The following is an 11,900-nucleotide window of genomic DNA, read 5'->3' as shown; positions in this document are numbered from 1 at the left end:
AAATAAAAGCTGGATTGCTTTGAGCCCGTCATGGACTCTCAATAATCAACATGACATCTCTTTTCCCTAAGCACCTATGATAGATAGACCAAAGAAAATGACTACTTGTATTTATCAAGTGAACAAAATAAATCAACCATGAGTTCTCTGGACATTCAGTGCATCAAGAAGGTGCATAAATCCTTGAGCCAACAGCACGTTTGAGATTTGGGCTTTTAAATCAAATATGCAGCCGTGTGCTGCTGAAAGTTTACAGCTATGCAGGTGTTCATTCCAACCAAATACTACCCAGGTGATGTTAGTGATTGCTCTCTCAAAGCTCTGAAGAAATTGTGCAATCCCACATTCACTCAGAAAAATTCCATTCCATGGGTAATGGTTATTTTGTGTTTGAATTCCTACAATTGTACAGCATAGCAGGGCAGATTAAACTGACCCAGACATTTTTTTTTTATTGCGCAGTCCATAAGTGATATTGCTTGAAAATAAGAGCTAGATTTAACTTAACCAGAATTGTACAAAATAAACAAAACAGCTACTGAGGGTATCCAAACACGGATTGGTCCTTGCAAACAATTACAGTGCAGAATGTTCTCCAGTAATCTTGCGTTCTGGGTTTGGCCTTCAGGAGCATCATCAAGGAGACCAGCTGGTTATTATGAATATCTCATCTAACCTCTGTGTCCAAGGATTTAGGTTTGAAGTTCTTCTTTTCATATCCAGCCAAGAACCTGGCCTCTTCTAATCATCATCATCATCGTCATCATCATTGCCGTCTTTGAAGTGAGTGTGTTGTCCTCTCGGAGCAGGCCTCCATAATCTGCCTTTGGTGCTGACTGTAGGCTTATCCTGGGTGGTGATGAGGTCTATGATGGCGGTGATGACAGCACAGTCTGTGGACTGACGGTTTTGCCAGTCTACAGGAGCAGGGTTACGAATTTTCTCTTCCAGAAGAGAATCCAACTCTTTCTTTAAACTCTGTAGAAAAAGACCGGAAGGGGAGGTCAGTTGACTCAACTCACCATTAGCTTTGTTTTGAGTGCATCCTGTCACCTACCTTGACCAGGTGAGCGATGCGTGCCGGGGAGCTGAAGACGATCCACTGGTCCACGGCGATGGTCTCCTGGTCCTCGTCCTTCTGGATTGTGATGTCTCCTCCAAAGAACAGCAGTGAGAACGGGGACACCTCAGTGCAATCGTACAGGAAGATCTGAGGACAAGCAGAGGGATGATGCAAACACACCAGGACGGGAGATTTCAAACAAACACGCTAACACGCTCGGTGGCAGTGAGCGGGATCATTATGACACACATGGCCCTACAGCCACTCTGTGGTGTGGGCTGAAAGTGTCCTATTGGTGAAGAGTGGCTGTGCAAGTTTGAAATGTGTTTCAGTGCCTCCAGTGTTAGGAGAAATGTCATGTTGCCCCGTTAGTGAATCTCGCAAATGTGTTTTCCATCAATTTCTCTCCCTGTGACAGCTGCTCATCCATAGTAGGTGTATCCAAATAAAAAAAAAAAATTTGATAAAATAAATGACAAGGTACGTTTTCAATGCTCAGACAGACAGTACATAGAACTGTTGCTTTTATGTTGTTCACTGATCTGTATGCAGACACTCTGAAGGCCAAAGCCACAGAGTTTACATAAGCAGCAGACATAATAATAATAAATTTGATTTATATAGCGCTTTTCTTGAACCCAAAGACGCTTAAATCAAACAAAAGCTATTTCAGCAAGGTAACATAAAGAAATGTTGGTAACGAGTATCAGAGAGAAGTAGACAAAAGGTGAAGACAAGGAGAGAAAACTGCATTTGCCCCATGAATGTGTAATGTAATGGATCACCAGAGGCACATGCGTCAGAGGAGATAAAGTTTGACGTCATCCTTCAATTTAAATGGCCCTGGTCTTCTGCTTTCCTTTCTCTCTCTTTAAGCAACCTTGGACATCTAAGGCCCCGGCCACATGAGGACGAAAACGGCTAAACGCATAGGATTAACGCAATCGCAAAAAAGCTTCCGTTCACACGCAATATTCACCGGATGGTGTCTGTCCACACGAGACAGCTCCGTTTTAACTAGTTTAGGTAGTTTGAGAGGTGTCTCCGTCCTGTCAGATTAGACTTCACTCGCATTTATGTCCATATCGAGAGAAAGATAAATAATCTGAATTCAGTGTGTAGTATCCTTTGACGCGGGGGTGAGCAGCAGAGGCGGGGAGAGGCGGGGCTATTGCCTCATCATTATCAGAAAATGATCGTATAGGGCGTACACACGGAGCCGTTGGACCCCCCCAGAGCGTTGCGTATGCCGTTCTATCCACCTTGGGACCCGTTATCGTTTCCGCAGTCGTTTAGTGCCGTATTCGGTCGTCCTCGTGTGGCCGAACGGTCTATATGACACTAAACAGTAACACAAACGACCGTTTTCGTCCTCGTGTGGCCGGGGCCTCACAGTCTCAGAATACCTTACTTTCATAAGAGACACAAATGCATAGAGACCACACAAAAAATAAAATAATAAATAAACATTTAAAAACATTGAATGGTGGCAAAAATAATGGTGAAATCCAGCAACAATAAAAACATCTTTATAAAGACCAAGGCAGCAAAGGGAGAGACAAAGGCACAGGCGGCAATCAGAGAAGATATGAAAGGTGTTTTTCTGCCGAATGGTAACACTCACAAAGAGAGACACCACAGAAAGAACAAAGACGGGTGGATGGGAGAGAGGTGAAAATGGCAGGGTGAAGAGGGGTAGAAAAAACAGCAAAAGAGAAAAAGATAGAAGTAGTCAGGGTGCCGCATTGACCGTTTCTACCCCCCTTCCCCCCACCACCACCATCTCTTACATTGTGTCTGGAGGCTTTGAAGCACAATCGCCTTTGAGAGAGAGTTGAAAGGCAGTGTTTTAATCAAATATTCATTCAGTGGAAAGCTGGCGTGGCACCACTGCCAACCTTTAACCAATGGCCCTTTTCCCACTCACATGCACCCTTCATATGTACAAATCCAACCCAGCAATGCACACTCAACTATAATAAACATTCATGCAGCAGTTGAAACGCAGTATTATGTGGTTATTTATCCCCTCGCCTACTCACACTGCTCGTTCTCATCTTCAGGTGGTAGACGAGCCACTTGTAGTTGAACTCCGTCTCTTCAGCATTGACTGATTTTGGGTGGATGCACACCTTTCCATCAGCCTGGGTGTACACCTTGACCCTGAGAAATAAAATATGTTAGTGTGGTGTGTTCACATCTCAAACACTCGGTTGGCAAAATGGGGTCGATTTTCTTGGCATTGTTATCTCGATAAATGAGAAAAGGAGAGAATGTGAAACTGGTATCATTTCTGAAGGTGGAAAAAGCAATGATAGGGCAACGTTTAGGGATTTCTTGGTTGACAGACATTTTGCAGCAACTTTGTTAATGGACCAACTAACGTTTTCATCTTTTGTCCAAAAACAACAAGGAATTGGAAGTAGACACCATCAGTGTTGTGAAAACTGTTATAGTTATATTTTCCTAAATAATTGTTAGTTGTCATAGCTGGTTTAAAACTGAATTTTTGCCACACATGTTTCCAGGACTGCAGTATATGATAAAGAGATATAAAGGGAAAGGGAACTCCAAATATTTTACAACATAATACAAATATTGTCTCAAATGATGTGACATGGGGAAATGTTGGTAACACTAACTAACCTTAATCTGTACAGTGAATTTAATTTGCATTGCTGGTATGTAAAGGAAGACGATTTTTTTAATCACAATCACTCCATTTATGCTGCATAGATTTTGATTTGTTTTTTTTCTGTCCATTGTCTTATTAGAGGAAAACTCAAAACCAGAGAGCACCCTTTCAGTATGTGTTTACAGATGTTTTACAGAGATCCTACCTTATTACACTTAAAACAGATATATTATTTTTAGGGCTGTCAGTCGATTAAAATATTTAATCGCGATTAATCGCATGATTGTCCATAGTTAATCGCGATTAATCGCAAATTAATCGCACATTTTTTATCTGTTCTAAATGTACCTTAGAGGAATATTTTTCAAGTTTTTAATACTCTTATTAACATATGAGTGGACAAATATGCTTTATGCTAATGTTTATTATCATTTGAACAATGACAAATATACTCATGAATATTAAACACAACAACCTCTGAACATTACAAATATCCGCCTCAATTCAACCTGGAACCTCTCTCATACAATAATACAATACAAATGGTATGTGTATGTGTGTGTGTGTGTGTGTGTGTGTGTGTGTGTGTGTGTGTGTGTGTGTGTGTGTGTGTGTGTGTGTGTGTGTGTGTGTGTGTGTGTGTGTGTGTGTGTGTGTGTGTGTGTGTGTGTGTGAGTGTGTGTGGAGAGAGACACTGTGATGGATCGTTGGAGCTATGTGCAACTCAAGGCATATGCTTGAACAGGAGCTGCCTGGACGCTGCAATCATGTTGCGCGCACTATCCGTGCTGAGTGTGCTGACTTTTTGTACAATGTCCCACTGTCTGGCTACCTGCATAAAGTCAAGTGCTCGGCACAGATGTGGCGAAATGTCGCTCCTGTGGTGACACGTTATTGGACATAATTCACCTCTCGTATTGTGTTGCCACACGGACCCTTTAGTGGGAACACCTGTAGCGTTAGCTTCCATTCCTGCTAGCTCATCAAGCAGAGCAGTTCATGTGATAACCTCTGTTATTAATGGCTAATAAAGATTGGAACTCTGTTCTTAATACACCGCCTCCGACTCCCTTTTCCTGGCACTACACTGGTGACACTGACTTTTCCGAGAAAGTTTCCGGGAAATTAACGAGCATGGCTGAACGCGATGTGTTCGTAGAGCTGCCGGAATTCTGGGAGCACGCCGAGGATGCATGGTTCGCACATGTGGAGACGCACTTCGCCTGCCGACAGGTCCGTGACGGGGACCTGAAATACTACCATGTTGTAGCAGTGCTGGGCAGCTCTGCGTCATCCAGGTTGGTGGGATTCATCGCAGCCCCCCCACATCATGGCAAATATGAGGCGATTAAGGCCCTTCTCCTTAAGACATTTAGCTTATTTATAAACGGTTCTAAATTGGTTTGAATCCTACTTTTTTGACAGAAAAAACTTTGTTTCTATAGGTAAATACACATCTGAGTTGACAAATATGACATGTGGGGTTCCTCAAGGCTCCATCTTGGGGCCTCTTCTCTTTAACATCTACATGCTACCACTGGCTCAGATAATGAAAAACAACAAAATAAGTTACCATAGCTATGCGGATGACACACAAATTTACATAACAATTTCACCAGGAGACTATGCTCCAATTCAAACACTGAGTAAGTGCATTGAACAAATCAATGACTGGATGTGTCAGAACTTTCTCCAATTAAACAAAGATAAAACTGAGGTAATGGTTTTTGGAGCCAAGGCAGAACGTATATACAAGTTAGCGCTGAGCTTCAGTCTGCAATGTTCAAAACAACAGATAAAGCCAGAAATCTAGGTGTAGTCATGGACTCTGACCTGAGTTTCAACAGTCACATTAAAACAGTTACTAAATCAGGCTACTATCACCTAAAGAATATATCGAGGATTAAAAGACTAATGTCACAGCAGGATTTGGAAAAACTTGTCCATGCTTTTATCTTCAGTAGACTGGACTACTGTAATGGTGTCTTTACAGGTCTCACTAAAAAATATATTAGAAAGCTGCAGCTAATTCAGAACGCTGCTGCTCGAGTCCTCACTAACACTAAGAAAGTGGATCACATCACTCCTGTTCTGAAGTCTTTACACTGGCTTCCTGTGTGTCAAAGAATAGATTTCAAAATACTGCTGCTGGTTTATAAAGCACTGAATGGTTTAGGCCCAAAATACATTTCTGACCTCCTGCTAAATTATGAACCATCCCGATCTCTCAGGTCTTCAGGGAATGGTCAGCTTTCTGTCCCCAGAGTCAGAACTAAACATGGAAAAGCAGCGTTCAGTTGTTATGCTCCAAATATCTGGAACAAACTCCCAGAAAACTGCAGATCCGCAGCAACTCTGACTACTTTTAAATCCAGACTAAAGACTTTTCTTTTTGCCGCTGCTTTTAATTGAACTATTTACATCTTAAACTGCACTGTAACTTTTATCCATGTATTTTTTCTTTTAATGTTTATTTTATTATCTTTTCTTTTTAATGACTGATTTTAAATGCCATTTTCTTAATGTCTTTTGTTTTTTGTAAAGCACTTTGAATTGCCTTGTGTTGAAAGGTGCTATATAAATAAACTTTCCTTGCCTTATCTGCTAAGGAGAGGGCTCGCCAGTTACTTTTTGTTGACATTCAAGGCCTAGGAGACAGCAAGCCATCTCAGCTAATGGAGAACATGCTAAATCTGCTAGGGGGGGAGGATCCCCGGCTTTTATTCACCGAGAGTTTCCTGCGTCACTTGCCTCCCCGGGTACAGACGGCGCTGGCCAACACGCCTGTCACGGAGCCCCGTGCTTTGGCTGAGGAATCGGATCGTTTTTTCCTGGCTACACAACAGCCCGGTGCAGAGACGTTAGCCGCGACGCTCAGCGGCCCACCTGCAGTCAAGAAAGCGTGGCGGAGGCCGGACACGGCTGTGGCGAGCCGGCGTGAAGACGCCAGAGAGTGCGCTTACCACGCACGTTTCGGGACAAGGGCGAAGAGATGCATCGCTCCGTGCAGCTACAAATCCCCGGGAAACGGAGGGGCCGGCGCTCAGTAGTGGCTCTGAGCGTCGGCGGCACGTGCAGGCTCCTCTTCATCAGCGACAGCGTTTTGGGGAGCCTGTTTCTGTGTGACACGGGCGCTCAACGGAGCGTAGTTCCAGCGTCGAGTGAAGACGTCGCCCGTGGGGGGCACGGACCGTGATTGACGACGGCTAACGGCGGTCCCATTCGCACGTACGGTGTGAGGCCTATGTGTGAGGCCTATGTGTCTGTGCATCGGAGGACAGCGTTTCAGCTGGGATTTGGTGACAGCGGACATTTTTTCCCCCTCCTTGGAGCGGATTTTTTGTGTGCTCATGGACTCTTAGTGGACGTTAAGAATAGGCGTTTGGTTGATGCCTTAACGTTTTCTTCCCTCGTGTGCACACTTGGCAGCGCAGCATATGACGGGCTGTCAGGCTCGCTGTCAGGGGCAGACACGTTTCTCAGACTGTTGGCCGAGTTTCCAGACCTGGCGCTACCCACCTTCTCTGCGCTTACCACTAAGCATGGCGTGGAACACCACGTCACTACCGGGGGGCCTCCTGTCTACGCCAGGGCCCGGCGGTTGAACCCTTCTAAGCTGGCTGTGGCGAGGGCGGAGTTCGCAACCATGGAGCGCCTGGGCATTGTCCGCCGCTCCGACAGTCCTTGGGCTTCCCCCCTGCACGTCGTTCCCAAACCGAACGGCGGGTTCCGCCCTTGCGGGGATTACCGCCGACTCAACGACGCCACTAGTCCTGACCGCTATCCGGTGCCGCACATTCAGGACTTTTCGGCGCATCTGGCCGGTACGGGGGTGTTTTCCAAGGTGGACCTGGTGCGTGGATACCACCAGGTGCCCATGCACCCCCTGGACATTCCCAAGACAGCAGTGATAACGCCTTTTGGACTTTTTGAGTTCCTGCGGATGCCTTTTGGACTCAAGAATGCCGCTCAGACGTTCCAGCGCCTGATGGATTCGGTGCTGCGGGACCTGTCGTTTGTGTTTGTCTACCTCGACGACATACTCATCGCCAGCGCTTCAGTGCAGGAGCACCTGTCCCACCTCCGAGCCCTTTTCACACGGCTCAACGAACACGGATTAATCATCAATCCTGCAAAGTGCCAGTTCGGGGTGTCGGACATCGATTGGGGTACCGCGTCACCAAGGGCGGTGCGACACCTCTGCCAGTGAAGGTGGAGGCTGTTGCGGCTTTTCCTCGCCCGCTCACAGCCCGGTCGCTCCGTGAGTTTCTGGGGATGGTGACTTTCTACCACCGTTTCATCACCCGGGCCGCACACATCATGCGGCCGCTGTATGAAGCGTTGAAAGGCAAGACCCCCGTCCAGGATATCGACTGGACAGCAGAGGCGGACGGCGCTTTTGCTGAGGTCAAGACCGCGTTGGCTCAGGCGGCTTTGCTGGCACACCCATCATGTACGGCTCCCATCTCCATCACCACGGACGCGTCGGACTACGCGGTCGGCGCAGTGCACGAGCAGTGGGTGGGGGCGCTTGGCAGCCGCTCTCTTTTGAAGGTGGAGAGCGCGGGGCTGCGCTTGGAGGACGTGGTGTTCGGCGACGCGGGCATTACTCTCCTGTGTGACGTCTCTACGGGCCTGGCGCGGCCTGTCGTCCCTGCCAGCTGGAGGCGTCCTGTGTTCGAGGCTGTGCACGGCCTGTCACACCCCGGCGTTAAACCTTCAGTATGTTTGGTAGCGGCGAAGTTCGTTTGGCAAGGACTGAAAAGGGACGTGAGGACTTGGGCCAGGGAGTGCGTGGCTTGTCAACGCGCTAAGGTGCACCGCCACACGAAGGCCCCGTTGGAGCGTTTCCTGGTGCCTGAGAGGAGGTTTGATCACGTCAACATTGACCTGGTTGGTCCATTGCCTTCCTCTCAGGGGTTTTCCTACCTCCTCACCATGGTGGACAGAACGACCCGTTGGCCGGAGGCGGGTCCGCTCGTTTCGCCATCAGTCGCAGACGTTGCCCGGGCCTTCATTGCAACGTGGGTGTGTCGTTTTGGCACCCCGTCAGACATTTCCTCAGACAGGGGCTCTCAGTTCACGTCCGAGCTCTGGAACGCTGTGGCAGGCGGTTTGGGGGTTAAGCTGCACAGGACTACCGCTAACCACCCTCAGGCTAACGGCCTCTGCGAGCGCTTCCATCGCTCCATGAAGGCGCCCCTCAAGGCCGGCCTTACGGATGGTAACTGGGTCGACAAGCTGCCCTGGGTGATGCTGGGCCTGAGGAGCGCACCTAAGGAAGATCTGCAGTGCTCTACAGCGGAGATGGTCTACGGTCAGCCGCTGAGAGTTCCGGGGGATTTCCTCCCAAATGCATCAGCTCCCTGGTCTGCCACGGCCCAGCGAGTTTTTCTGCGTGACGCGGCGGAGGATTTCGCTCCAGTCCCGACTACTCAGCACGGTGCGCCAGGGTCTCGAGTTCCCGCGGAGCTACGCTCGGCTGGGCACGTCTTCATTCACCACGACGCACACAGAGGCCCCCTGCAGCCCCCTTACGATGGACCTTTCCGGGTTTTGGAACACGGTGAAAAACACCTGGTGGTCGACATGGGCGGTAAGGCTGAGCACGTCTCGGTTGACCGGGTGAAGGCTGCTCACTTGGACGTGGACCGGCCGGTGGTGCTGGCTCGGCCGCCGAGACAGGGCCGAGCCCCAGCTTTGATTCCTGTCAGGGAGTGTGGACCTGTTGTTCCGGTCCCTCCTCTGTCAGGGGCCGCACGGGCGGAGGTTGCTGTACCGACACTGGTGCGCAGGTCTCGTGGGGGCAGACGGATTGTTCCTCCCCGCAATACGGATTTTGTTTACACGTGAATTCTGGGGGGGCTTGTATGGTGACACGTTATTGGACATAATTCACCTCTCGTATTGTGTTGCCACACGGACCCTTTAGCGGGTACACCTGTAGCGTTAGCTTCCATTCCTGCTAGCTCATCAAGCAGAGCAGTTCATGTGATAACCTCTCTGTTATTAATGGCTAATAAAGATTGGAACTCTGTTCTTAATACACCGCCTCCGAATCCCTTTTCCTGGCACTACACTCCTCTGTTTTCATTTAAACAGCTCCTTATTAGCGCAGCTAGCTAGCACCAGATGCTAACAACAACAATACACATAAGGTCTCTCTCTCGCTCGCTCGGGCCACACATACACACACCCTCCCGGTCCTCCCAATAGCCAGTCGGTGCCTGCCGGTGAGCGTGGAAGTGTGGTCTGCTGCAAGCGGGCAGCAGGAGCGGGGCTGTCAGCATCAGCTTGTATATGGTATTTTAAACTCGATGCGCTCTGAAACTACAGGGCGGCCGAGGAAAAAAAATACACATGCGTTAATCGCGTTAAAATAATTAGTGGCGTTAACGCGTTATTAACGCGTTAACTTGACAGCCCTAATTATTTTATTGTATGACTTGGTCCAAATAACCAGAATACATTTTGTTAAAATGAATCTTCATTTAAATTAAAATGATTTGATTGAGAACGTAGTTTTGGAAACATCCCATCAGGTGCTTTAGTCTTGTTTATACGACGCAACAAAGAAAGCCTCCTTCATTTTAGCTCAAAGGCTTCCAAAGACAAGTTGTGACGCAGTCGGCAAACCTTTAAATAAAAGTAACACTGTGTTTGTGTCAGCAAGACAAAACAGACTGCTTGACTGCAGGGAACAAAGCTGCTTGTACCAGACAGCAGCAAAACAAACAACAAGTTCTTCATCGAGCCATAAATCCATGAAATAACTCAGAGATGTGGCGTGGACGGGAACACTTGGCTTGCCATCAACACTGTTGAGAATGACTTACCATCACAATCTCACTGTGCAACTGGGTCACTGACGAACAACAGTGACAGCTCTACTGTGAGACGATGGGTCCGTCTGTAGCGTGCGTCTGTCTTTTCCACACACTCTACGACAGCTGCCTGAGGGCAATTTTATGATGAGTGCGCTGATCTTTAGCTGCAGAAGCGCCTCTGTTTTTTTTCACAATTTTCTTAACATTGTTTCGGCACAGCCTCAGGTAATTGTCACAGCTCTTACCTGAGAGGTCTACTGAGTGTGACGCCTCCATTTCTGTCTAAAGATCAATAACGATGATGTGCACTTCTCTATGCTCTGCAGCTCTTTGCTATCCGTCTATGTTCAGCTCCCTCTTTGAATTAGCAGACTCACCCCGGCCTCTTTTTGCTGTGAGATGGTTTGATCATGGCCACCTTCGGGTAGAGGCCGGCTACAATCACTGCCTTGATTAACTTCTCATTGTCTGAGGAAGGAAGTGAGAGTTAGAGGAAAAAAAACAAATGAGTTCTGCTCCATATACATGTCCCATATTGAATTTAATTAATGCTCCGTTTAAGATCCCATAAAAAAAAGACCACTTTCAGACAGTTACCTGAGTTGACATTAGATTTGGGATCTTTGGGGTCCCTGCTGCTGACGAAGCCTGTGTTCATGAGATGGTCAGCAAACTGACCCTTCATGTTGTGCAGCATCTAAATGATAAAACAATGACTTTCAAACAGGCTGCATGATGTATCAGCCGAGGCAGAAGCTAACTTGAACATGTTCTGTCGTTTTATTTTCAACAGCACTTCAGTATAGAAATCAGCACAGCCTGGCTCACCTGGAGTGTGTTGGCGGACAGGAAGTTGTCCCAGCAGTACTCCCTCTCACACCTGGAACCACGCTGTTTCGCTTCCTCCCAGCCCTATCAACGGATACATTCAGACGGGATCCATTTATATATATATTTATACATCAGACCGAGAGGTAGGACACATGTGACAGTTGTGGCTCTCTTACCTGAAAGGCGTTGACAATAGTGAGATGGTCACTCTTGGAGTTTCTGGACAGGACCCTCCTCCTCATATCTGCCATCTTCTCTTTCCCCTGAGAGAGGCAGACGCATTTATCAGAATCAAAAACGGGTTTATTGCCAGGTAGGTTCACACGTATGAGGAATTTGACTAGGTGTCGTGGTGCATACATACAAATAAAAAACTAAATGTAAAAAAGAACACAGATAGGGAACTATATTAAGAACACTGTAATACAAATATAGTAAGATAGCAATAAAATAAAGCAGTCATTTACATTGGTCCCTTTAAGACCAACTTTGCAATTGAATAAGTCAGTAGGAGAGTGCAGCAATGAGTTGAAGTTTGACGCTG

General features: G+C 47.3%; 1 protein-coding gene across 1 annotated transcript in view; it reads right to left on the bottom strand.

Moving 5' to 3' along the window:
• Positions 1 to 95: 95 nt before the first annotated feature.
• Positions 96 to 11,900, bottom strand: part of dhx36 (DEAH (Asp-Glu-Ala-His) box polypeptide 36) — a 33,622-nt gene continuing 21,817 nt past the window's right edge. The window contains exons 20-26 of the mRNA XM_034097003.1: positions 11,533 to 11,619; positions 11,354 to 11,437; positions 11,123 to 11,222; positions 10,903 to 10,993; positions 3,106 to 3,226; positions 1,058 to 1,210; positions 96 to 978 (exon numbers count right to left, since the gene is read on the bottom strand). Of these exons, the coding sequence (XP_033952894.1) occupies positions 742 to 978; positions 1,058 to 1,210; positions 3,106 to 3,226; positions 10,903 to 10,993; positions 11,123 to 11,222; positions 11,354 to 11,437; positions 11,533 to 11,619 (873 nt within the window). The 3' untranslated portion in view covers positions 96 to 741. The remainder of the gene's footprint in view (positions 979 to 1,057; positions 1,211 to 3,105; positions 3,227 to 10,902; positions 10,994 to 11,122; positions 11,223 to 11,353; positions 11,438 to 11,532; positions 11,620 to 11,900) is intronic.

The sequence above is a fragment of the Pseudochaenichthys georgianus genome, chromosome 13 (assembly GCF_902827115.2).
Source record: "Pseudochaenichthys georgianus chromosome 13, fPseGeo1.2, whole genome shotgun sequence".
NCBI classification, from domain to species: Eukaryota; Metazoa; Chordata; class Actinopteri; order Perciformes; family Channichthyidae; genus Pseudochaenichthys; species Pseudochaenichthys georgianus.
Note: the sequence above shows the minus strand (reverse complement) of the source record. Positions and strands in the feature narration are given on the sequence as shown.